The sequence below is a fragment of the Agelaius tricolor genome, unplaced genomic scaffold (assembly GCF_023055355.1).
Source record: "Agelaius tricolor isolate 1412-34295 unplaced genomic scaffold, bAgeTri1.0.p SCAF_1, whole genome shotgun sequence".
Classification (NCBI taxonomy): Eukaryota; Metazoa; Chordata; class Aves; order Passeriformes; family Icteridae; genus Agelaius; species Agelaius tricolor.
The window spans coordinates 23,443,621-23,465,130 of record NW_027269261.1 but is presented as its reverse complement, the minus strand read 5'-3'; the positions used below and the strand labels follow the sequence as shown (position 1 = coordinate 23,465,130).

Genomic DNA, 21,510 nt, shown 5'->3' with positions numbered 1-21,510 from the left:
GGCAATAATACAGAAACACTGGCTTAAACTGACAGAGTCAAGATACAACCTGACAGCCTGTTGGTCAGGGTGGTGGTAGCAGTCCAATTAAATGGTGGCTTCAGTCCTGTTGAAATTATAAATGTGGTTGTGTTGAAGCAGTGATCCTGTAGAAGGGTCTGTCTTCCTCTGAAGATCCAGTGGTGGTTTTTGGCCCTTGTTCTCTGGGAACCCGGTAGGAAAGGCTGCTTGTGGTGTTTCAAACCTCGGATTATATCCAGGTAGGAATTTTGTTTCTTCCCCTGGGCCAAGCATTTCACAATGGGATGATGTAATATTATGAGTCAGGCAGTGAGATTCGATGGCCCATTAGCAGAAGATAACTCCCTGGAGGGGATAGGGGATCCCCTCATCAGGGATGAGTCCATGGAAGAGATAAAGAGCACCTGTTTTTAGCAACTTATGAAGATGGTGATAGAACACATACTTTTGGTCACATCTAACATTGTAACCTAAGACAAACAAGCAGTTTGTGAAGTCTCTCTTCTGTCCTTTTAATTATTGAGCTTCATCTTTTTTTCATCCTGGGTTTGGTGTGATCCCTTGGGTGTGTTATACCTAATTTAGGGGTTCTGAGATTAAAAGGACAGAAGTCTTGGTTAGTTGATGTCTGCAGTGCTCTGCAGGTTTACACCAGGGAGCACCTGAATTTGATTGTGCTAAAAACCCTTTTACAGTGTAATCAAGTGACAGTTCACATCCCAGGGAGTAACCTGCCACTCCAGCTGTACAGCTGGTTTGAGCCCTGAATATTGGGCTGTAAAATAACAATGATATTTTATAACCTTTTTTCAGAAGAGATTGGAGGATCTGAAAGCCAGGCTGGGTGTTTTAAGGTTGGGACATCTACCAGGATAAAGATTTTGCCATTAGGGTTAATTAATAATTTCCTTGGTTGATGAAATAAAACCAAATCCTACTCTTCCAGTTCAGATTGTGTAAAAAGAAAATATTGTTTGGAACTTACTCTCCAATGGGGCTAATTATTCTTTATATTTCACCCATCACATTATAATCCTTTTAAGAGAAAAGAAAGAAGAAATGATCTGATTAAATTCTGAAAAAGGCATTTTTTTCTGACAAGTTGCTCTTCCTTTGAAGAGGCTAATATCCAATGATGGAAATTTTAAAGAATAAATAAAAAAGCTTAGTACAGAACAATTTACTTAAAATTACACTGTCAAAAAGCTTTTCATAATAACTAAAAGAATTCAAAATGTTTGTGATGAAAACACTATTGAAACTGCAACCTGCTTGCTCACCTGGTGGTATTTTCATGTTCTTACTTAATGAACACACTCTGGGTTTTGTTATTGTAAGGCTGCCTGGGAGAGCTGGGCTGGTAGCATTGATTCTCTCCTCAAAGACAGAAGTCTCAGTTGAGCAAATCAGTTCTATACAGCAATGAAATTAGAAAAAAACTTGAGTATGCTCTCATGTTCTATTAATTCAAATTATTTTCTAGCCTGGAGACTAAAAGGTAGGTCCCTAGTAGCTACCATACTTTTGCTCTATCTTTTTTTTTTTTTTTTTTTTGCAGTAGGACCAGATATTTTGGGCACAGTGCCTGTGTGTTGGGGTGATGGGGTGGAACTGGATGGGAATCCTCTCCTTAGTAGCTGTGTACACACAGTTCTGGTTTCCCTGTGAGAGCAGTGTGTGTTGATACCCATGGGAGACTGTATGGACTGCTTGGATATATGAGAGTTACCTCTTATACAGGACAGAGCAAAGTCTAACACCTTCAAAATCAAATTGTTCTGGTACCATGCCAATTCAAACATGAACTCCCTTAGAAGGTAGACATGGCCAAATGAGGCTTGTGTGGACCATTATGAACCTGGACGTTTTCTCTCCAAGAGTAACTTCATCATTCCTTCAACCCCATCATGTAAGTGTTTTTGATGAAATGTACCTCTTGGCTGCCAGGTGAAGAAATAACTTCTCCTTAGTTAAGGCCTGTCTGTCCAGATGAAGAAAAGCAGATCCATACTTAGTAGATCTATTTATATGTATGAAACACTGTAACTTAGAGCTCTATGATGTTCCTATCTGAACACATGAAAAAAAAAAGCTTCCCTCTGATAGCTAGAAAAGTCTTAGCTGGGAAATAATTAATCTGGAGAAGTGTAGTTTTAAGCAGGGAATAGTTATATTCTTCGCCCACTTGCCTGCCAAAGTGTTACTGAGGGAAGAAAATGTTTCCAGAGAAGTTCATGTCCAGTTTTGGTGATACTGTGGTTATAGACTTGTAACAGTTATATGAGGACAGGTATAAGACTAAAAGGTGATTGTACCAGTTTGAATGAAGTCCCCTGAACAAGAAGTCCATGTTTTAAACAAGCTTCCTTACCCTGTGCCACACTCAGGGTGCTCTCCCTTAGCTGTAGCATTTCTCTGTAGCTCATTCTACTCTCAGCCTCACAGTTTGTCTCTGCGGGTACCAGGTCTGGATCCACAGACTGTTGCTGTGTCCTCTGTGAGTTCTACTTTACAGCTAGTGTTATCCCTTAAAACAGGAACCATTGCTTTTCTTTTTCATTTGCATCCTTTTTCAGGCTGACTTACTTTTCATATAATTTTCTAACACAGCTACTGTCTGGTGATGGAAAGATACCACTAAGGTTAGAAAAGTTATTGCAAGGGCATAATGGCAGGTACCACAATTGCTCACTGTACACTTTTTGAATCTAGTCCAGCCCTGGTGATGGGGATCTTGACAGCAGAGACAAGCTGCTGTTAGAGTAGGGGTCAGAGAGCTGCAGAGCCGACAGCTCCAGGGACACTGTCCCTCACAAAAGGCATTGCAAGGGCACCACGGCAGGGTGCCAACATTGCTGTCTCCTCACTTCCTAATCTGGGTCACCTATGGCAGTGAAAACCTCTGGTAACCTGCCAATAGGGCTAGAGTTGAAGTTAGGATTTAGAGAGGAAAAGGACCTATGTCTCTGGACACAGTGGGGTGAGAAGCAGCATTGCAAGGGCATCACGGCAGGGTGCCAACATTGCTGTGTCCTCACTTTTTAATCTGGGCCATCTATGGAGATGAGGACCTCTGCTACAGTGCCAAGCTGTCATTGGGGTTAGGATTGAGAGAGTAAAAGAGCCTACAGTTCCAGGCACACTGCAGCTGGAAATGGCATGCCAAGGCAATGCAGGCAGGCAGGGCCCCAGCTCTGCTGCTCCTACATCATTCTAATCTAAACCACCATGGTGATGTAGACCACAGTCCCAGCAATAAAATGCCATCAACTTAGAGGTAGGGTTGAGAGAGGAAAAGAACCTAGAGCTCCAGGGACACTTGGGCTGGAAAACACATGCCAGCAGGGTCACAACATTGCTGCCCCCAGACCTTTAGTATTAAGCCTGTGCAAGTGGATGGGCACATAAGCCACAGGCCCAAGCTTGATTACAAGTTAAGGTAAAAAAAAAAATTCTGAAAAGAAGTGAAAACAAATTGAATGAAATTAAGTACAGAGCAGTGAAATAAACTGAAACTTAATGAAATTATACTCATTGTAATCTGCAGATTTCATTTCATTTCATGAAATGTTGAGATTTCACTACATGAAAGGAAATGAAATGAAAAATCATGGAATGAAAGAGAAAGAAAGGAAAGGAAATATAATGAAAGGAAATGAAATTGAAAATTATAAAATTACTTATGAAAAGGAAAATTATTGAAATGCAATAGAATGAAGTGAAGAAAGGAGCTGAAATTTAATGAAATGATAGTCATTAAAATCTTAAGATTTCATTCCCCTTCATAAAATGAAGCATTTTCATTTCATGAAAGGAAATGATACACTGAGATTTCAACTTTCTAATAATTTTCAAAAGTACATTATTTTACAAACTTTTATTTTAACTTTCTGCACTTCATTCCAATCCACTTTTAATTTTGTGAAAAGAAATCTTGTGAATTCAATGATGATCAATTGGGCAAGGTTTGGTCTGTTTCCCTGTACTTCATGTCATCCCATTGTCTTTTTATTGTTTTCACTTTGGTGCAGATTTTTTTTAAGCATTTCAATTCATCTATTTCTTCTCCTCTCTTTTGGATGGACTTTGTTCACTGATTTCAAAATTTCAGTGAGTATAATTTTTGGCAAGTTTTGGTCCTTTTCACTGCATCTCATATTGTTAACTCCCTTGAATTCTCACATAACTTTGGTAAGTTCTAAGGGGTATCGTGAGAAAAAAACCAACCCACCTTTGTGTTTAATAGCTGAGTACTTAGAAACTTAGACTTAAACATTGATGAGCTATCATTCAGACACAATTAATATAGCACAGTTAAACTTCACCCCAGGTGTGGCCCCCATACACAAGTGGTCTCTGCATCCATGGTGAGAACAAGGATGGCCAACCTTTATTACAACAGTCATTTCGTGGGAGGGAAGAATTGGTTATCACTGAAGAAATCCCTTAAAAGGCTCTGAGCAGGAGCTGTGATTGTCAGGGCTTTAGTTAAGAAAAGCAGGTAGTGTATTGATGAGGATGCCTCTGAGATGTTCAGCATGAATCCAACATTGAGCTGCTACAATAGGTAATAATTTACTGTACTTTTTCCAAAAGCAATTTTATGAATTCCCATTGAAAAGAGTGAAGATCCTTTTCCAGACTCAGAGCGTGAAGCAAGTTCTCAAAGTTATAAGGGACTCATTAAATGTGCACAGAAATGGTAACTTCGCAAATTGTAAGCCTCTCAATATAAACACTATCTACATAAATATGGCTAAAGGTGATGAGGAAAAAAATGATTGGCACTTCACAACAAGCCCATTTCAGGGCTAGGAGTCAGAAGAGAGAGGAGCCTTTAAAGATGGGGCTCTGTAATGCTGCCAGCCTAGTGTAATGTCCACTTTTCATTAAGCCAAGCCAAACAAGACAAAAAGGATAAACTTGCATGTTGTCTCCCTAGAGTCCACAACTCCGGGCTTGAGATCTCCAGATGGAGGGTTCACATTAACCTCCACTTCTTAGTGGAAGTGCGTCTTCCAATAATCAAGTTAAAGTCATATTTAACTTGGTTATTGGAAGACTCACTTAGCTCTCTTTGTACATACCATGCCTTTCATATATTTCAGTCTTCCAGTTTTAATACTGCTGGTTTGCTACATGGAGATTTCTTGTCATGGCGGTGATTTCTCCAAAATATACAGAGCTTAGCCTTCTATCTGCTGCTGAACTTCTAACCTGCAAACTCTCAGTGGGTGCTGATTGTGTCCCATCATTCAGATGCTGCATGCAGGGGGCATTGCTGTGTGATTTCCAGAGGGTGAGTGAAAGCAAGAGTCTTGAGTCAATGTGTGAGATCTCAGCCTGGGAGAGAAAGCTCTAGGGCATGTAATCCCCATTTGGACTTTATATTAAAAAATAAAACCAGTGAGAAGCCCTATGCTTTAGCCTCCTTGAGAAATGCACTGCTGGGTTGATAAATACTAATTTTGATTTCTTACCCAATGTGAAACCAACAACAATTGCAAAACACAGTTTCCTTAAAAACCTGATATTTGCTTTATTTTCCCAGCTGCAAAATGCCTCATTTTCCCACTTAATTGTCTTCTACAACTCCCACCTTGCCTTTTATCCATGGCCATGATGAGGCCCTAGAAATAACTAGGTTCTCCTCAGCCCTGGTGAAGCTTCTTCTGGAGTGCTGTGTCCAGTTCTTGGTGCCTCAGTACAAGGGAGACATGGAGCTACTGGAGTGGGTCTAGAGGAGAGCAACAAAGATCATTAAGGGACAGGAACATCGCTTATGAAGAAGGAAGGGCTGAAGGAACTGGGCCTGTTATGCTTGGGAAGAGACAACTGAGAGGGGACCTCATCGATGTCTGTGAGTGTCTGGACTGGGGGTGTCAAGAAGATGGACCAGGCTCTTCTCAGTGGTGCCAGGCAATAGGACAAGGCCAATGTGCAGAAACTGATGCAGGAAGTTCCACTTGTATATGAGGAAGACTTTCTTTACTGTGTGGGTGACAAAGCACCGCAACAGGTTGTCCAGAGAGGTTATGGAGTCTCCCTCACTAGAGAAATTCAAGAACTGTCTGCATGCAATCCAGTGTAATGTGCTCTGGGATGACCCTGCTTGAGGAGGGAGGTTGGACCAGATGACCCACTGTGGTGCCTTCAAACCTCACCCATTCTGTGATTATGTAATCAAGAGTTTTATAAAAGCTCACCTTGCATAAAAAGGCAAAAGTAAGGGCCTCTTTAAAAGGTCTCCTATTACCTCTGTCCTTTTTCATTCTGGATTTTTTTGCTTAAGTTCCTGATAACCACTTCTCAACCTGCCACATAAGAAATGGAGACTTTGACCAAATGGCATTTGAACTTTACAGTCAAAACACAACTCAAGTGCTATGCCAGCTTCAGAAGTGATAGAAGTTAAAAAAGGGGACATGAACATCTACTAGGGACAGACTCTCCACTAGTGATGCCTGACCCAATGTGCAAGATGTCTGATCCTCTGTTCATGGAGGCAGAGGGGAGGACACTGCAGCCATTCTGGAAATGAGTAAGCACAGTGAAAACCTTCAAACAGAAGAGATGCTCCTAATTTGTACCAAGAAAACATCTCTGCCATCACAAATCACTCTGCCTAAGGCTGATTGTTAATTTTGGCCTCAGAGAAAGCTGCTGTGTGTACACAGAGTAACACTGCTTTCTTCTCAAAGGGCAAATGCTTTGAAGAGTCTGCCAGGCCTGTGTAGCTGCTGAGACACAGGGCAAGGGACACATAATACCTGTTACCTCATTGCTGCTCAAATGACAAATAGGACTTTCTACTGCCATTTTCCTAGAGTTTTTGCTCCCAGATTCCACTGCTGTCTGTCAGTGACTATAGGAGTAGTAGAACTTGCTTTTCATTTATGCCATCTAAAACTGTGAGGGCTGTGTCAATGCACAGGTATTTGTGCTAGTGATTTTCAGCAGCTCAGTTTACAGATACTCATGCAAACTTGTTCACTGAGACTTGTCATGTTGTATTATATAAAATAGCATGAATAAGGGTGGGAAAAAAATAATAGTCTAATGTAGAATTCCAGACAGTGAGGTCTTCCAGCTGGGGCAGTTGTCAAGTTTGTCAGTGTTCCTGCTCACTGGGCTTGGCAGTGACCCTTGTGGAAGGGTAGCTGATCACCTGGTCCATACAGGGCTTTTGAATGCCACCACATAACTAGTGATAAAGATGTCCTTTTCAGAGTAACCTGATGTACAATCTGTACCTTGTTGTACGCATTCCCTTTCGCAGCTGGCAGACTGCTGGTGTTATGCAGCCATCTAGAGGGCCTGGTGTCTGTGCCGGCTTCAGACAGGTGACCAGAAACCACAGAACTGCAGGAAAACAAACTTTGCTGACCCTTAGTGGCTGTAACTCAGCTGCAGTGCTTTGGAAATGTTTTCACAAGTTCAGGGCTGCTGGTTTGGTGCTGTTTTGCAGTCTGTTGTCAGGGTTTTTTTTGGCGGGGACGGGGGGAAGGTACTAACTAACCTGATGAGGACAAAAGACTGGGGGAGCACTGTCAGCAGAGACTAGCATCTGGGCATCATAGAGGAGAACATCCCTAACCCTGAGATTTTACAGCAGCTCCACAGAGTAAATGCAATTCATATATCTAAGGGCTATCGCAACTGACACCATAAACTGAAAGTGAGTCATTCTTTGGCAAAGAGAGGCAGAAAGAAAAAATGGAGGGAAAGGCAAAAATCATTCAAGATTATCAGAGGCTCTGATGGACAAATACAATTATTGGAGCTCTTAGGAGATGCATGTCTGATTAAGATAGGGAAGACAACTCCTTGTACTGATGGGACTGATAACTGGAGCTGAGTGGCTGGAAAACGGCGCAGTGGAAAAGGATCCAGGGGTGCTGGCTGAGAGCCAGCTGAACATGAGCCAGCGTGTGGCCAGGTGGTCAAGAGGGCCAATGGCATTCTGGCTTGTACCAGCAATAGTGTGGCCAGCAGGACTAGGGCAGGGATTGTCCTGTACTGGGCAATGATGAGGCCACACCTTGAGTGCTGTGTCCAGTTCTTAGCCCCTCACGACAAGTAAGGTGTTGAGGCACTGGATCATGTTCAGAGAAGGGCAATGGAGCTTGTGAAAAGTCGGGAGAATGAGTCCTGTGAGGAGCAGCAGAGGGAGCTGGAGGTGTCCACCCTGGAAAGATGATGCTCAAGGGGGCTGTATCACCCTCTTCAACTGCCTGAAAGGAGGGTGCAGCCAGGGCACTGTCAGTCTCTTCTCCCAGGAAATTCCTGACAAGACAAGAGGACATAGCATCAACCTCCACCAGGGGAGCTTCAGGTTGGACATTGGGAAGAATTTCTTCATGAAAAGGGTAGTTAAGCATTAGAACTGGCTGCCTAGGGAGGTGGTGGAGCCACCCTTCCCAGAAGTGTTGAAGAAATGACTGGTTGTGGCACTTAGCACTATGGTTTAATTGACATGGTGGTATTCAGCCCAAAGGTTGGACTCAATGATCTTGGAGGTTTTATTCCAACCTTAATGATTCTGTGATTCTTTGATTCTATGCCTTCATCTGGAGTATTAGGTAGAAGTCTGGCTTTCAAAGATCCAGAAACAGGAATTGGAGGGTGCAGCCAGGTGATCAGGGGAACAGAAATATTATTTTGCAAGAGGAACTTTAAGATCTAGCAAGAAAATGTCCTATAGGATATGAAGTATTTCCCCCCATTAAAATATGACACCACTGATCTCAGCAACAGTGAGGATTAAAAGTCAGTGCAAGATCAGATGAGCATAGATTGCTCAGAACCTTTGGGATTGGAAAGTAAGTATGCTTTTCATTCTAGGAACAGTGAGGTTCATTAGTCATGTCTGCAGTGCCAGGAGGAGGAAGCACTTGCTAAAATGCAGGTTGATCCAGGAGGGAGTTGTCACCATCAGCATTTCCAGCCTCATGCTCTTGCTTTGGTGGTGCTGTTCAGACCTGCCGATTTATCAGATTGTGCCGTGATAATGGTAAAAACAGTGTCCCAGCATAAATGTGCCTTGTACTCCGGTGAGAGTGGGCGAGAAGGCTGTGAAAGGCTGTTATGGACACCCTGGGGTGGTGTGTGCAGGCTGGAGGTGTGTGTGAACCCTGTGTGTCTGCACTCTGTAGCTGTGTGCAAAACCTATGAGTGTATTGACACCCTGTAGGTGTATGCATGCCCTCTAGGGGTATTTACACCCTGTGGCTGTGTATTTACACCCTGTAGCTGTGTATTTACACCCCGTAGCTGTGTATTTACACCCCGTGGGTGTATGCACACCCTATAAGTGTATTTACACCCCGTAGCTGTGTATTTACACCCTGTAGCTGTATATTTACACCCCGTGGGTGTATGCACACCCTATAAGTGTATTTACACCCCGTAGCTGTGTATTTATGCCCTGTAGCTGTATATTTACACCCTGTGGGTGTACGCACACCCTGTAAGTGCATTTACACCCCGTGGGTGTATGCATGCACACCCTATAAGTGTATTTACACCCCGTAGCTCTGCATGCACACCCTATAAGTGTATTTACACCCCATAGGTGTATTTACCCCCGCAGCTGTGTATTTGTCCCCCGCAGTGTACGCACACCCCCTACCTGCCTACGCCGACCCTGTAGCCGCGCACACCCCGTGGCGAGCGGGCTGCAGCGCCGCCCAGCGTTCGGCCGCGGGCGCGCAGCGCCGGCCGCCCGGCTCCGCCCCGCTCCGCCCCTGCCGTCCCTCCGCGGGGCGGACCCCGGGCACGGCGGCCGCGGGGTCGCTCCAGTGGCGGGAGCGGCCGGGCGCGGGGTCGCCTTCCCGCCTGCGGGTGTGGAGCCTGCGCTCAGCCCGCCCGAGCCCGCTGCTGCCGCTCCTTCCTCTCCTTCCTCTCCCGGCGGCACAGCCCTCCTCAGGTAAGGAGGCAGCGGCCTCTCCCCTCCCTTCCCGTCTGTCCCGGGTGGGTGAGAGCGGCCGGGATCCGGTCCTGGTTCTGTCTCGAGGGTCCCGCCGGCCGCGGGCCGTGCCGAGCCCTCGGACCCGCGGCCTCTGCAGCCGGCGCGGCCGGGCATGGCTCGCCTGCCCTGCCGGTAGCTGCGGGCGGAGCGGAGCGGGGCCGCCCCTGAGCCCGGGCCCGGCAGCGAGCGCGGGCTCCTGGAGCCGCGGTGCCGTGTCCCGCTGCTCGGTGCCCGTCTGCTCTCCGCCAGGACACCGCTCCCGTTCTCTCTTTCCCCGCAGGGAGGCGGCCGGCGGGAGCAGCTCCGTGCCCATGCTGCTGCCGGCCTGGGAGCTGTGCCTCTACGGGCTCCTGACCGTGGGCTCCCACCTCTACGCTTTCTACGAGGCGCACCAAGTGTCCCGAAGTAAGTGTGCGACGTGGGCGGGCTCGCTCGGGCACAGCTTCCCGCCCGTGGCTGGCCAGGCTGTTTGGTGTGAGTTCTCCTCTCTGGTCGCTTTCTACTTTGTTCCTGTGCGAGGAGCCCCCGTGTTCTTCCCAGCTGCCAGCCTGCTCTGTGCGAGGAAGCAGTAGGCAGATGCCACCTGAGCTGAGAGCTTTGTCCCAGGGCTTTTTTGCCTTTAAGTGCTAGGACTGCCCTCGGTAATGCTGTACTCGGACGTGGCTGTCACGGAAAAGATGAGGGAGACCTCTGAAGCTCAGCTACTCAGATAGGGAAAATTCAGGAAAGTTTGGTTTGAATTCTCTTGTTTTCCATGGGTAGTCACCAACAGCCCCTTGCAGGTGGGTGGTTCAGAAGCAGCTGTGCCTTCTGATGGTACTTGCCAGGCTCTGAACCTAGAGAGGCCCTAGGGCAAGTTGGTGCTCCCTGCCTGGAGCTCTCGTGCAGGACTCAGAGCAATGGTTGGGTTGTCTGTAGAGTTTTGTGGTCAGCTTGTTTCCAAACACCTACTTCTGCCTTGTGTAACCTCTTGGTACCTGCTGTGGTGGCTTGGTTTGGAGCTGTGGACCTATGTATTGCAGAGCAAGGGCGGGATTTTAAACAAATTAAGTACAATTTGTAGATGAAAAGAAGCTGTGTTATTGCACATTGGTATTTAAATGGAAATAAAGGTTGTATAAAAAGTATAAAGGTTGTATAAAAGTATAACAAGCTACAGAGGCTTTGCAGAGAATATATATTCCATCTTATTAGGCTTTAGTTAACAAAGTTCTACATTAATGACTACCTGGCTCTTGAAAGCACTCAAAGGAAGAACAGAAGTGCCAGATAGGCGTTTGCAGAGCAGTGGAAGAAGTTCTGTTGTTGGAACCCAAGAAGTTCCTCTAACTGCCCTGCAGGACTCGAGCCCCTGCCCAGGGGGCTCAGAGACTTTGGCATAGAGCCCAAGACCCCTGTGCCTTTGATTTAGCCTTTAGAAAAAACAATTACCAACCTTACATGAAGAATTACATGCCACGAAAGTTTAAGTAGAATGATAGTGAATTTATCACAGAGTGAAAAATAGATTTTTGGGGTTTTTACAATGGGGGTTCAGGTGGCAAGATGGAAGAATCTGGGTGTGTCTAGCCTTTCTTCTTCTTGGCCTTCATCTTCTGCTGTGATGTTGGCCCTTTTAGATTGGTTTAGAGTAGAAGCTCACTGTCTAACATAGATGATAGTTATTGGAAAGTAATTGTAAACATTGTACACGTAGGTTTTAGTATTCTTTGTAACTGGGTACAAAGCTGTGCACCCATGGTCCTGTACCCAGCAAGTCTTCTGCAGAAGTGGCAAAGTGTGGTGGCAGTGGGCTCTAGAGGCAGCTTCTCTGAGCAGCTCTTCCCTGTTTTGGCTGTACTGGCCACTCTTGAGTCTGTGTCCCCCTTCTGCTCTGGTGGGAGACACTAGGCAGTTCTGGAAAACGGTGAGTGAGGATTAGTGCAGGTCTTGTGTGCTAAAAGGTGGGTGTTGCTGCTACTGTCCCTATGGCCAGGGGGAATCAAAACACTGGTTCTGGGAAACTGCTTTGCCACTACTATGGGGCACAGCTGTGGTGCAGCTGGGCTCCCCACCTAGTGAGCAGGGACGTGGAGACTTGCCCTTCCCTGGATATGGGTATCCTCACTGCTGGAGACCACATGGGGAGGTGTTGCTCTTGAGCAGCAAAGAACCCACCCCTGACTCTTCCTGCTCTGGCTGCTGTGTCCTTATCAAAGGTTTGCTCTTCCCTCAGAGTATGAAGCTGCAATGGACAGAAGGTTTGGGCTGGACCCAGGGATTCTCTTTCGGGGGCTAAAAAAGGTAGGAGGGGTGACAGTGTCTTGCTTTGTGGGACTAATCATGCCTCCCTGCCCTTTGTACATCCAAGCTTCTGATTTAGCTTTAGAAGTTTATAGTAACATGCAGATTTGAATCTTTATAGTTAATTTTAGTCTGATGTTTCTGATGGGGAAGAGAGACTGGCTGGGTGTGTCTGGATCTAATAATCAAAACCAAAGTTCTGTTTCTTTTCTTGATCCCTGGCTTAAGTGTTTATCCTTTGCTATTTATCTTGATAACCCTCTATTTTACTGTTTGGCCTTAAAACTCTGATCAACCTTGACACTTCTTGCGCCTTCTCCCCCTTTTTCTTCTTACTGGGTGATTTGGATAATCCTTAATGTCAATTAACACGTTTTTCTCTTGGTTGGCCTGTAGTACAGCATAGAGGAGAACAGATTTTAAGGTGTAAGGTCTTAAAGAAACATAGTTGGTATTAAAAAAACCAAAACTAAAACAGTAAGAAAACTGGCAGTCCTCTACCCCAAACAAAAAACCACATCCCTACTCCGCTTGCTTGCATTTCTTCAAAAGTTTGTGAGGTCAAAAGCAAATAATGCAACTAATCTTAAGGATTGCTTACACAAAAGCAGGAATGCATGTCTGTGTAAGTGTTTTGGTGTTTAGGCCTGCCATCACTGCTGGTAATGGACCTTTGATATGTGCTTTTTAGAAAGCTTTAAGGCAGTTGAGGTGAACTTTTAGTAAGGCTCTGTGTTGGACATGGGGCTACTGGCTGATCCCTCTTACCTAATTTAGATAAAAATCTCCTGCCACAGGTAACTCCAGCTGGCCTAACTCCATCTGATTGCAACTAGACTTTGCTGAAATGGGGAGTTACACTTTTCTTCCAGCAAAGTACCTTTCTACTGAAGTTTTTGGTATTCCAAGGCAGAGCTGCTCTCTGAATCCCTCAGGAGAGCTGAAGTTGCTCAGCTTCAGCACCAGTGTGAGGCTGAGGAGTCACTACACCATCTAAAGCTCTGTTTTCTTGAACTTTGCCCCACTGGAAGTGAAAATGGTGCTGAGTTCACTGCTGTAAGTGATCCAACTGGATTGCTGAATTGGTATTCCTGAGATGTGGGAGTTCTGTTGGGTACCACACAGCAATTTTATTTTGGAGGTATTCCTTTGTCCCTTATGGCCAGGTACACATAGTGACCAGTTCCCTTCATGCCACAGGACCCCATGGACTTTGAGTGGAGCTACTGGGTTGAATGGGGAAGGGAACGTATTCTTTGGCTTCTGGCTGGTCACCTGCTGGTATCACAGATGTCCAGGCTCTTGGTGGAGAAGGTATGTAGGGATTTTTTTTCACAGTGGGGAGTTTCTGATGGGTTTGTTTACTGTGGCCATGGGAAGCTATGCAGTGAGGCCACTGACAGCAGTAAATCTCATGCTGTGGTGTGTAATTGTGTGTGGGGGTTGGTTGCCTTAATGTTTGGAGACTTCAGCCTCCAACCTCTAAAAGCCTCTGCGTTGTTGTAAGCCATTAAACAGCATAGTTTGATTTGTACACATGAGAGGGGTGCAGCTGTTCCTTTATGATGGAAGTATGTAAAGTGATGGCTGCTTGGGTTTTGGCATGATTGCTAAATGATTGTATGATTGTGGGAAATGATCTATGTGTGGTGTCACACCTGCTAGTCTGAGGAAGGAAAGGAAGAAGTTATGCTCTCCCTCAAATTAGGGAGGCTCTGGTTTTCACGTGATGCTACTACAGAAACATCTTCCTTTTCACTTTCAGGGTTACAGTTGGGTTTCTGTGTTTTTCATGTGTGTTCCTCACCTGTTGGCTATATTTGTCTCTACTGCAGAACCTGTGTAGGTAGCAGAGGTATTGAGTGCCTTTTTTCTTTAGAAATAATTAAACTAAAAGATTGTTAACTTTTCTTTTTCTGACAGTATAAACCATGGTGCTTGATGGTTTATGGAATGGCTGCCTGCTGGTTGTTACTGGGAATCAAAGGCTTTGCTGTCATTTTGTTACATGCAGCTATTTCCTTTGCTGTGGCTCAGTTTCAGCTGTCACTCCTGACATGGTTGTGCTCTCTTATCCTTCTGGCCACTTTACGCATACCAGCTGTGGAAGAAACCAAGGTAATGTGAGAAGGACTAATTAAGCATCAAATTAATTATGGTGGTGGTTGTCTATAGTGGCATCTATCTCTATGGCAGCATACTGTGCCTTCAGTTGGTATGAGCAGGGGTTGGTTTGAGGAATCCTAAGCAGTAGCACTGCAGTGACTTGTGCTGGAGCTTCTCCAGTTAAAGTCACATTTCTCTATCATGGTGGCCAGTGCATTGGAATAAAAGTATGTCCCTTAATGTGTGAGTGGTATTCAGTAGCACTGGAGTGTGATAATACTTCACTAGTGCTCTATTAAACACATTTCATTGGAACTCTAATCATGCCAATTTAAGGTGCTGGGTTTTGGGTTTGTATCCAGGAGTTACTCCAGGAGTTAAGTGTGCCTGTACTTACTGGTGACTGTGACTTCTGCAGGGAGGAAGACTTTCTCCTACAGTTTGAGTTGTACAAATGAGTTACTTGCATCAATTAGCTGTAAGCAAGCTCAGTTTTGCTCTTTGTCTAGTGGCTTTTTCTGGGTAGTACAGATACAGAAAAACTGTTAACAAGTTGTGAGAAAGTGTCCTGTTGTATTTCATTGGACCAATGGGAGAAACAGTACATTTGTTATAAGGGTTGTTGCCCTGATGTTCAGGTGGAGGGGGAATGAGTATGTAGAATCTCTTTTTGTGGTGTGGTCAGTTTTGTGATTTGCTTTGCTGAGGAAGGGGCCCGCTGCCATACAAATTGTCAGTCAGCCAAGTTACATTTGCTGATGTTTCCAAGTTTTTTGCCATGATTGGTTTTTTTGCTGGCCAATGTGTGATACCAAGTGTCAAAGAATCAATAAATGCTCAGTAGTAACATTTTTCCAGCCTGAAGTTTTCTCAGGAGTGACTGATTCTCTTTACAGCCCTGGTAGTCCCTTGGCTATCAATTGTGTTGCCAGCTGGTTTGAATATTGTAGTACTGGACTAAATCTGAGGTAGATAATGTTTCATTTATGTGAGAAGAGCTCTCCTGCTGTCCTGGTACTTCACAGCCTGATGTGTTTCTGAAACCAAGCTGTTGTCTCTTTATGCTGGCTGCAGTAGCTCTGGGGGACCTTTCTCCATCAAAAGTCAGTGCTTGTTGTTCATGTGTTTAGTGCTGTTCGCTTTAGGTTCTTGTTCTCGCTGCTATTGGCTTTAGTTTCTTCCTGCTGCTGACCCCAAAAGCTGAGATCTGAGTAGACATTGCTGTCTTGCCATGCAGAAAGCACAGCATTGCACAATCATGATCTGGTTTTGTTTTGTTTTGCAGAGAAGGTGGTACGACACTGAAAATGAATATTATCTGCTGCTCTTCACGGTGTCTGTCCGCTGCCTGTTCTGCACTAGCTTCAGCCTGGAGTACTGCTGGCATGCACCTAGCCAGAAGTCATCCCACTCCTTCCCCTGGATGCTGGCATATGTGTTTTACTATCCTACATTCCACAATGGACCCCTTGTGAATTTTGATGAATTCAGTAAGCAGGTAACAGTGGTTGTTGTTTGGTTGTCTAAAGCTGTCTTCCACAGAATTATAAAATCAAGAAATAATATTATGGGAATGTTACAATTTTGAGTAATCATGAGAACTTTTTTAATGTCCTGGATATCAGTTTTTAACATAAACCTGTCTCCCCAAGTTCTTCTGCTTCACAGGATGCTCTTGTCTGACATCAGGTTCATCCCTTCAACCCGGGAGCCAGTGACATGCTTTGTTACATTTGGAGAGTGTTCATAATTTTAGCATGCAGCTTCTGGACTGTTTTTTGTTTTCTTCTTCATCAAGTGAAATAATGCCAATGTCTTCAGCATGAACTTGCTCTTAAATCTGAAATGGATTTCAGAGCCACAGAAAGCTGATAGATTGTATTGGGAATTCCTGAAAACTCCAGTTTCTCCTCACATTGATGTGAAAACAGCTGATGACTTACTAGGAGCACTTTGCTTCAACCGACCAGCTTCTTTAAAATATAAAACCTACAAACTGTACTGAATGCTTTTCTTAGTCCCTTGCAGGCTTCTTTTCAAGCCTGCTTTTTACATGATGGGAGAAGTCCATGTTTTCATCCTTTATTGCTTTCCATATTTTCTTACATACTTGAGTAAGAAATGGCATCACAACCTGTTACATCCATGGTTAAAATTATTGTGCCAAAGTAGATTAGTGAACATGTCAAACCATAAAACTGCTTTTTCAGTTTATGTGTAGAAGCCTAGGGATTGCTTGCTTCTGTTTATATTTGGGAATTTTCTGTTGAAGCCAAAGCAAATACTGGGCTTTATGAAAGTGAAACTAGTGGATCCTTGAGTGAAAAGTCCTATGCTCATTTGTTTTCTCTTGCTTTGGAAGATGCAAGGTTGAATGTTATCTTGGGCTGGATATTGTGGGAAAAGTCCACATAGACTTGCATAGAAACTGAGGTAGTATTTTTTTACTAATTATTGTTTTGTAGCTTCTGAAGTGTGTTAAATTCTAACTAAATCCTTGTACACCAGGAGAGGGACAGTTGTACTTTCTTTCCAAGGACTGTTTCAGAAGACCTATGAGACTCCAAGCTGAAAACAGCTTGGGGATAGCTGATAGGAAAAATTGGGGGAGGCTTGCTTTGAAATTTAGCTCACCTGATATGGCTCAGCAAAGAACTATGCAAAGAGCACACGTATTCTTGGTGTGAGAAGAAAAAGAAAGATTGAGAGTAATATGTCTGTATTTGCAGAAGGTTCTTCTTAAATATGTACAGATATGTGTGGTTAAAGCCATTAAAAAGATGGAACAAACTGAGCAACCCTAATGTGTTTGCTGAAGGGTATTGTCAGAGCTCTTACCTGAGCAGAGGGTATTATTACCTTGGCAGATGAGATCAGAAAAGGGTTTCCAAGGATGCAGTGCCCAGCAGTTGATTCAAGATGCACAATACAAAGAGAATCTTTATTGATGCTCTTGTAAGAGACCCCTCTCAGAACCCCTCAACTGAAGCTGAGCCTGGGATGAGGGCTCCTGCTGAGCACACTGGAAAGCAGAAATTCTGGAGCTGGAGACAATGGACTGCTGTATGACCCAGAGAGTGCAATAGCAATTCTGGCAATTGGCATCCACTGCCACTTTGTCACTGGCCTTGTGGAATTGCTGAGTTGAAGCAAGCACAGCAGTTCTAGACATGGGTTTGAAGGCCTGTTGTGCAAATCCCTGTGATAAATGGTAGTCTCCAACCTTTCAGATTGTCATGTAGCTGATACAATGGAGCCCTCCAAATGAGTGTGCATGTTAACTGTACTGTGCTTGGGACTGAGGCCTGTGCAGATGAGTTGGTTACTTCTCTTGTATGTGCTTTTTTGGGGGCCACTTAGAGATTGGAGAAGGAAATGTTGCACACAATGATGGATCTATAACACATGGCTGAATTTTTAGGCAATCCTGTGTTTCTGGTTTTTGATTCTGTTCTCTTTTATTGTGGAAAGGTGGTGCAATAATAATATGCCAGTGTGTTTACTGCAGTCAGCAGTCTAAGAGTTTGGAGCTTCTTGAGAAGCCTGTCAACTGCAAGCTTTGCCTTATTGGATATTTAACTCGCACTTACATTTTCTCAGCACATTCTGTAGATCTTGCTGACTTTGGCAATGCTATGGGAGGAAAATTAAGAACTGTCCTCAAGTCATTGATTCTCTGCAGTTGGTAGAAGTTGGAGATATTTTAAGAGTAAGCAGTTATTGTTCCTGTTTGGAAGGGCTGCTGCTTGGAAAACCTTCTTCCTAGCTGTAGTTTCTTTAATCTTTTTATATTATCTCCAGAGGTCAAGTTGCAGGAGTTAAAGTCTCGTGTCTGGATTCTGTTCAGGTTAACAACAGTTAGCCTTTTTTACAACAGTGAGGTGCAATGTACATACACATTTGCCTTCTTGTTGGTTTCTGCTGCTTACTGAGATTGAGAATGGAGAGACTCCCTCTATAGAGAGTGTGTGAGGAATTTCTAAATGGTGTAGTGAAAAGTTCCCAGGATAAGTATTTTGAGTAAAATGGTCAGTTTTGTGCCAGGTAACTTCTTTGGATTTCTTCTTTAGATGAGGAGACAAGAAGCTTTCAGTGTGAAGACCAATCTCATCATCTTAATTGTGGGCATAATTCGTATTTTCTTTTGGTGGTGCCTGGCTGAGCTGATGATTCACCTCATGTATATCCATGCTCTCTACAGTAGTGCTCTGCCTTTGGAATCTGCATCTTACTGGGCCTTGGGTGAGTATAGAAACAATAGCAGAAATCTTTCTTCTTCCCCCAGTTCAAGAACCCCAGTCTGCACATTATAGCCAGCCACTATCAGAAAGGTGGTCTACAGACTCTTAATATAACATGTGGATTCTCCATAAGCTTAGTTGAACTTACTGAGCTGCTTCCTAAATTAAAAAATATTCTGTGCTTTTTCCAGTCTAGAGTATGTCCCTAAACTTTGGTCTAAGGTGATTCTTCCCCTCAAGTCATAGAAGTGGACACTTAAAAGGAGTTTATTAATTGTGGGGATGAAGAAGGGGAGATGTTAAGAATGATTTTTATCTCCTTCTGATTGATGTTTCTATGCATTCACGTTGAAAAGTAAAAGGACAGAACTTGTAAAAATAGTAGAAGGAAGGACTTGCAAATAAGGTAACCTGAAAGTAGTAGTCAGTGCCTCTCAGTTCTATTTTCCTGCTTGGCTTCCCCCCCTTCTACCTTGTCTGCAGCTCCCTGGTATTTCATTAAAATGCCCAGCTATGAGGAGAAAGAGTGCTGACAAATGCAGTGTAAATCAGCAAAAGTTTTAGGTCATGGTACGTAAGCAACTGGCATATGTGCTTGATTTGATTCCTGCCCCCACTTCCCAAGCTGTCTCACCAGGTAGGAAGGAAAAAAGCAAAGAAACTCCAGACCTTAAAACTGGTTTCTGAAAAAGCCTTGGTGATTTCTGCCTTGCAGGAGGTGTCCCTTGCACCAGGGATTGATACACAGACTGGTATGGAGCTCACCTGTGTCACCACAGTGTGTGTGTGTGTTGGAGAGCACTTGGACTGCACTGGGCTCTGGTCAGCAGAGGGCAATGTGAGCACTCTATGTGTACCCATGTGTGCATACATACACACTTGATACATGTTTTAGTATATAATTTTGATATCTAAAAAAGGGCAAGGGCAGATGGAGAGCAAGAAAGGGAGAGGTATGCCTCAGTGGTTTGTTGTTTGTTCCACTCCTCACTCAATCACTGTTTAGAAAGGGGGTTCTGAGTTTTCTATTCTAAACATTAGTTCATTGATGAGTTAAATCTGTTAGCTCCTCGTGCTTGTGTGTGTTACAAAAAGCTGGCCACTTGATAATGCAGGGAAGGCTCCAGAATTAGGCATGAAATATTCCAGCAGTGGTGCTACTGATGGATTCCTCCCTCCCTTCAAGACTACCAGTGTTGATTTTATATGGAGGGGAGAGAGTTATGTTATAGACAATGGCTAAGTTGTCTGTGTATTTATTTGATGAAATAAAGTGTGTTATCCCTAAGAATTAAAATACATTTTGAACAGAGGGTTAGAGAAGGTGAAAATGCCTCAAAGCAACAGGAGATGAAAGCCACTGTTAGAGCAAGTTTGGACTGTAAAGGTACCTATGTCAAATTAAATTTTTGTATTCTAACAAGCTGCCTGTGGAGACCCTGCCTTTAGTACAGGTGTTCTCAAAGTGTAACCCTATTCTCACTGAGCTTTGTTTTTGTAGTAATCTAGGCAGGTATTTATACTATAAATGAGATTTTGAGCTAGAAGTTGGTCACTTAATTTTCTCTGCAGGTTTTATCACATTGATTATATAGGTTTTCTTAGACTCAAATCAGTGGTAGGCCACTGTTGTGACTTGCTTTAGGGAACTACCAATATATGAGTATGGGTACTGGAAATAATTTACTTTTAAGTCTCACTGGACCCTTATGGATCTCAGCATGCTTCTACACCAGTTCCTGTACAGAGCCAAGCTCTCTCCTCTGTTACTTTGCATGCTGTGTTATTTGAACTAATTTCATCAGATAACTGAGTCTTAAGACCAAAGAAGCAGCTTGCTGTTGACTCAGGAGGATTATCCATGGTATGTAAGCCTTTCTGCACTGATGGGGTTTGTTCATTTTGGGTGTCCTGTTTGACTGCAGCAGCTTCAAAACAGCATGGAGCATCTATTTACACTGTGATGCCTGGCTGCCCTGATAGCCTGGTAAACTTAAGGGAAAGGCTGTGAGGCTGTTCTTCACTCACTTCTAATTAAGGAGCTTATATCCGCTACTGCATTTTTTTTTTCTGGGATAACTTTGAGCAACGGGCAGTAAATGCCAAAAGTGCAGGCAAGGCAGCACTGCTGTGAGGTTTTGCTCTCAGCACCTAAGGGTGATGTCAGTCTACTCCTCATGACTGTGAAGCTAGAGTGTGTTCTGCATCCCTGTGTGGTGTTCCTGTAAGGTGAGACATCAAAGAAATAAAAAAATACTCCAAAACTAAATCCTGAGTAACAATGCTTGTTAAAAAATGCTAGTGTATAACAGTGCCATTTATGGCCATGTAAAGCAGAAATGCTAAAGTGATCTAAACTAACATTGCTAAGGGCACACAGGTATAAAATTAAAAAGTAGTAGGAGAATGTAACCCAGCAGTAGGAGAAGTATTTTCTCTTGTATGGATGGAATCAGAGGCAAATGAGTTTCTAGAAGCAGCAACATACCAAGTGGTGCAATATAGCTTTTCAGTAACCAAATATCAGGTGCCACATCCAGAACAGAATCTAGAATATGATTGGGCTGTGTCCAGCTCTATGCCTCTTTGCTATATATGTATGGTCCTTCAGTTTGTGGAAGGGATGTGAATTTCTGAACACAGAATTAATTTAAAGATGCCAGCTGTGCAATCACAGAACTTTTATTTATTGGTCCCAGGAAGCCATTGTTTGGAGCATGTGAGCATTTTCCAGAATTCACAAATCATTGTGTCTCTGTTCACAAATGTTTGTGTCTGTGGATGGTTAGTTGTTGACATACTGAGCAATATCAGGGCATTTGTGCATTTTAATGATGACTATCAAATGCAGTGTTTATAGCAATTCTGTGGTTTTGTGTTGGTGCTGCA

At 43.9% G+C, this 21,510-nt stretch overlaps 1 protein-coding gene across 2 annotated transcripts in view; it reads left to right on the top strand.

The window, feature by feature from the left end:
• The first annotated feature begins 9,784 nt into the window (after window positions 1-9,784).
• Window positions 9,785-21,510, top strand: part of HHAT (hedgehog acyltransferase) — a 147,305-nt gene continuing 135,579 nt past the window's right edge. The window contains exons 1-7 of one of the 2 annotated variants that reach the window (XM_071426730.1): window positions 9,785-9,949; window positions 10,272-10,396; window positions 12,207-12,274; window positions 13,475-13,588; window positions 14,198-14,392; window positions 15,666-15,878; window positions 18,451-18,622. In XM_071426730.1, the coding sequence (XP_071282831.1) occupies window positions 10,303-10,396; window positions 12,207-12,274; window positions 13,475-13,588; window positions 14,198-14,392; window positions 15,666-15,878; window positions 18,451-18,622 (856 nt within the window). In that variant the 5' untranslated portion in view covers window positions 9,785-9,949; window positions 10,272-10,302. Of the gene's footprint in view, window positions 9,950-10,271; window positions 10,397-12,206; window positions 12,275-13,440; window positions 13,589-14,197; window positions 14,393-15,665; window positions 15,879-18,450; window positions 18,623-21,510 lie in introns of those variants that run through there. The other variant, XM_071426738.1, reaches the window with a different exon arrangement.